The following is a 4,014-nucleotide window of genomic DNA, read 5'->3' as shown; positions in this document are numbered from 1 at the left end:
CGGGCCATGCGTTCGGCGCGGCCCAGCCCGGCCGGCCGGGGGCGGCGCCCCGAGCCCGGGCCCCGCGCGGCCCGCGCCCCCGGCCCCCGCTGAGCCCCGGGGGCCCCGCCGTGGCCGAGGCCATGTTCCCCGTGTTCCCTTGCACGCTGCTGGCCCCCCCCTTCCCCGTGCTGGGCCTGGACTCCCGGGGGGTGGGCGGCCTCATGAACTCCTTCCCGCCACCTCAGGGTCACGCCCAGAACCCCCTGCAGGTCGGGGCTGAGCTCCAGTCCCGCTTCTTTGCCTCCCAGGGCTGCGCCCAGAGTCCATTCCAGGTGAGTAGGGGCCGGCCGTGGCTGGCCGGGCTGGGAGGGCGCCGACCCGCGGCCGCGGCCCACACGGCGCCTTGTTTTCGCAGGCCGCGCCGGCACCCCCACCCACGCCCCAGGCCCCGGCGGCCGAGCCCCTCCAGGTGGACTTGCTCCCGGTTCTTGCCGCCGCCCAGGAGTCCGCCGCCGCCGCAGCCGCCGCCGCCGCCGCAGCCGCCGCCGCCGCCGTTGCTGCTGCGCCCCCGGCCCCGGCCGCCGCCTCCACTGTGGACACAGCGGCTCTGAAGCAGCCCCCGGCGCCCCCTCCGCCGCCCCCTCCGGTGTCGGCGCCCGCCGCTGAGGCCGCGCCCCCTGTCTCTGCCGCCACCATCGCCGCAGCCGCGGCCACCGCCGTCGTTGCCCCAACCTCGACGGTCGCCGTGGCCCCGGTCGCATCTGCCTTGGAGAAGAAGACAAAGAGCAAGGGGCCCTACATCTGTGCCCTGTGCGCCAAGGAGTTCAAGAACGGCTACAACCTCCGGAGGCACGAGGCCATCCACACGGGAGCCAAAGCCGGCCGGGTCCCTTCGGGTGCTATGAAGATGCCCACCATGGTGCCCCTGAGCCTCCTGAGCGTGCCCCAGCTGAGCGGAGCCGGCGGGGGAGGGGGAGAGGCGGGTGCCGGCGGCGGAGCGGCCGCAGTGGCCGCCGGTGGCGTGGTGACCACGACCGCCTCGGGAAAGCGCATCCGGAAGAACCACGCCTGCGAGATGTGTGGCAAGGCTTTCCGCGACGTCTACCACCTGAACCGACACAAGCTGTCGCACTCGGACGAGAAGCCCTACCAGTGCCCGGTGTGCCAGCAGCGCTTCAAGCGCAAGGACCGCATGAGCTACCACGTGCGCTCACATGACGGCGCTGTGCACAAGCCCTACAACTGCTCCCACTGTGGCAAGAGCTTCTCCCGGTGTGCACGGGGCTTCGGCCGCCCACTAGGCGGGTGGGGAGGGAGGGACGGTCGGCGATGGAGGTGGCCTGGCCTTGGCTGGTGGGGAGGGAGGGAGGGAGGTTTCTGAGAATGGGGACAGGGAGCCACTCCCAGGGAGGAGGGCGGACAGCCTCTCCTGGTTACCAGGGAGCAGGGGGTGGTACTTAGCAAAGGAGGTGGGTCCTTGGGTTGTAGGACAGCCTCGAGTGGGAGGAGGCCGAGGCAGCCCTGCGCCAGAGGAGGGATTTCCTGCCTTACCAGGACTCTGAAACCCCGGGCTTGGGAGAAAACGTAGGGACCCAAGAAAAGGCCTGCTGTACTGTGTGAGGCAGACTCGGGGACACCTCCACACTCCAGGGCCCTAACCCCAACCCCAACGTATCCCCAGGCCGGATCACCTCAACAGTCACGTCAGACAAGTGCACTCAACAGAACGGCCCTTCAAATGTGAGGTAGGAAGCCCACCTTCTCCTGTCCTGGTTTTCATGATTTTGATCCTCATTGTAGTTGTCTGAGTTCAGCCTCTCAGACCCCCTTTTTCTCTCTCTTCTTTTTGCTTTTTCACTCCATTTTTTCATCCCTTCTTCAAGGCCTCATCATCTCACTCCCATTTCCTACAGATCAAAGATCCCCAAGGCTCTGATTCCTTTAACCTCTTGCCCCCCTCTCCTTACTCCCCAAAGCTTTAACTCTCCTGACACCCCCCACGCCCCTCCCCCCTCCCCAGAAATGTGAGGCAGCTTTTGCTACGAAGGATCGGCTGCGGGCCCACACAGTACGACACGAGGAGAAGGTGCCATGTCATGTGTGTGGCAAGATGTTGAGCTCGGCTTATATTTCGGACCACATGAAGGTGCACAGCCAGGGCCCTCACCATGTCTGTGAGCTCTGCAACAAAGGTACATGCTGAGAGGTGCCGGGGGGGCCGGGGACAAAGGGTGGGGACAAAACCAGAAGCCCTTCCACAGATGTGGGTTAAAGGTGCTGTAGCCAAGAGCTCGTGGCATCTAGAGCCCTTCAGAAAGCAAAAGAAGCAACACTGGGATGACTAAACATCATCACTAAGTTCGAAGAGGTCATGGCTTGAGGAGATGATCTACCAGAAAGAGTCCACCTCTGGGTGTGTGTGGGGAGATGGGAGGGGGACACAACTGCTTTGGGGAAGGAGTGGTCAAGAGAGCCAGTTCCCAAGGGTCAGAAGGCAAGGTTTCAGCTGTGCAGCCACAAGTTCTTGTCTTCAGCTCCTGGGGCAAGTGGAGTACAATGGCAGGGATTTAACAAGTACTCGCCCTGCCTCAGTAGTAGAGAAAGCTGCTTTTAAACAAATTCACTTCTTCACTGAGTAACCGGTCTGAGACTCCATGGGGCACTGGAGGGAGGGGACACAGCCGTCTCTGCTGAGGGTCAGCTCTTCAAGTGGCTAGGAATCAGTGTCCAGTCACCCCAGGAGAGATCCCCCAGCCACAGAGGATGGCTTCTGTGGATACCAAGGCCCAAAAGCCAACACCACTCAACCAGTTCTCAAGCTCAGGGAGGAGTTATGCCCCACCAGCCCCAGCAGAGTAGTTGGCCCCAGGCTACCAAGGATGTGGTGGGAGGAGGACAGGGCCATCTGAGGAGGGTGTCCCCAGCCTAGGAGAACAACCCCGTCTCTGGGGTCTCCGCCTGGCTGACCCCCACCCCCCCATCCCAATCCACCCCCCCCAATAGGCTTCACCACGGCAGCATACCTGCGCATCCACGCGGTGAAGGACCATGGGCTCCAGGCCCCGCGGGCTGACCGCATCCTGTGCAAGCTGTGCAGCGTGCACTGCAAGACCCCTGCCCAGCTGGCCGGCCACATGCAGACCCATCTGGGGGGGGCCGCCCCCCCTGTCCCGGGAGACGCCCCCCAGCCACAGCCCACCTGCTGAGGGGGACCCCCGCACCCACCAGGCAAGGCGAGGGGCATGGCTGGGGGGGGTGGGATGGGGCGTGTGGGACGAGGGGGCTCAAAGGGCCCAATAGGGGATCTTAGGAAGGCCAGGGATGCCCATCTATCACCTGTTAGGGAGACTTCTGGGGACAGGGAGGGCCTTTCAGGAGAACTGGGTAAGGATGCGGGCCAAAATCTCTGGGGACCAAACAGGAAGTGAGCAACGGCTGTGTCCCACGGGAGGTTGTCTGGGAAAGAGTCTGGGGCAAGGGGCAAGGCTCTTGCCATTCAGATTGCGCTGTGATCTGGTGTTTCTCACCTTGCAGGTACAGGTGAGGTCTGTCCAATGGCGGCGGCGGCAGCGGCGGCGGCAGCGGCGGCGGCGGCGGCAGTGGCAGCCCCTCCCACAGCTGTGGGCTCCCTCTCGGGGGCCGAGGGGGTGCCTGTGAGCTCTCAGCCACTTCCCTCCCAGCCCTGGTGAGCTCCAAGTTGGTGGGGGGGAGAGGGGAGAATGGAGGAAAGTCCCTTGGTACCATCTCCTCTTCCCCTCTCTCTTCCCACCAATTCCTCACTATTTCCCCCATCAACCAAGGAGCCTCCAAAAGGAAAGGAGGAAGAAGTGTTTTCTTAGGGGAATTCACTAGGTTTTAATGATTTGTTTCTCCTGCTCCTCTCTTCTCCCTATCAGACCTGACCCCACACACACCTGTCCCCTCGGTTGTGTTGAGGCCCCCTGGACAGTGGGCAGGGGTGGCAGAGGACAGGAGTGGCCACTGCCCTCACCCCCTCTCCTCTCTGTAACCCCCTGCCCTGCCCTTCCAGGG

At 63.9% G+C, this 4,014-nt stretch overlaps 1 protein-coding gene across 3 annotated transcripts; it reads left to right on the top strand.

Moving 5' to 3' along the window:
- The first annotated feature begins 53 nt into the window (after positions 1-53).
- Positions 54-4,014, top strand: MAZ (MYC associated zinc finger protein). Of its 3 annotated transcripts, XM_024118133.3 has the most exons (6): positions 54-314; positions 398-1,254; positions 1,664-1,727; positions 2,003-2,174; positions 2,986-3,210; positions 3,517-3,628. In XM_024118133.3, the coding sequence occupies exons 1-5, from the start codon at positions 123-125 to the stop codon at positions 3,186-3,188; spliced, it is 1,488 nt and encodes a 495-aa protein (XP_023973901.1). In that variant the 5' UTR covers positions 54-122; the 3' UTR covers positions 3,189-3,210; positions 3,517-3,628. The 3 variants fall into 3 exon arrangements, with proteins under 3 accessions (XP_023973901.1, XP_023973902.1, XP_028343452.1); XM_024118134.3 differs by lacking the exon at positions 2,986-3,210 and having other exon boundaries at positions 3,517-4,014; XM_028487651.2 differs by lacking the exons at positions 2,003-2,174; positions 2,986-3,210; positions 3,517-3,628 and adding an exon at positions 1,866-1,994.

The sequence above is a fragment of the Physeter macrocephalus genome, unplaced genomic scaffold (genome assembly GCF_002837175.3).
Source record: "Physeter macrocephalus isolate SW-GA unplaced genomic scaffold, ASM283717v5 random_5963, whole genome shotgun sequence".
Taxonomy (NCBI): domain Eukaryota; kingdom Metazoa; phylum Chordata; class Mammalia; order Artiodactyla; family Physeteridae; genus Physeter; species Physeter macrocephalus.
Note: the sequence above shows the minus strand (reverse complement) of the source record. Positions and strands in the feature narration are given on the sequence as shown.

Excerpts from the sequence above, each read along its gene's own strand:
- MAZ (XM_024118133.3), top strand. The coding sequence starts at position 123 with ATGTTCCCCGTGTTCCCTTGCACGCTGCTGGCCCCCCCCTTCCCCGTG. Across the intron at positions 1,728-2,002 it reads AACGGCCCTTCAAATGTGAG|AAATGTGAGGCAGCTTTTGC; the intron begins GTAGGAAGCCCA and ends CCCCCTCCCCAG. Across the intron at positions 2,175-2,985 it reads CTGTGAGCTCTGCAACAAAG|GCTTCACCACGGCAGCATAC; the intron begins GTACATGCTGAG and ends CCCCCCCAATAG.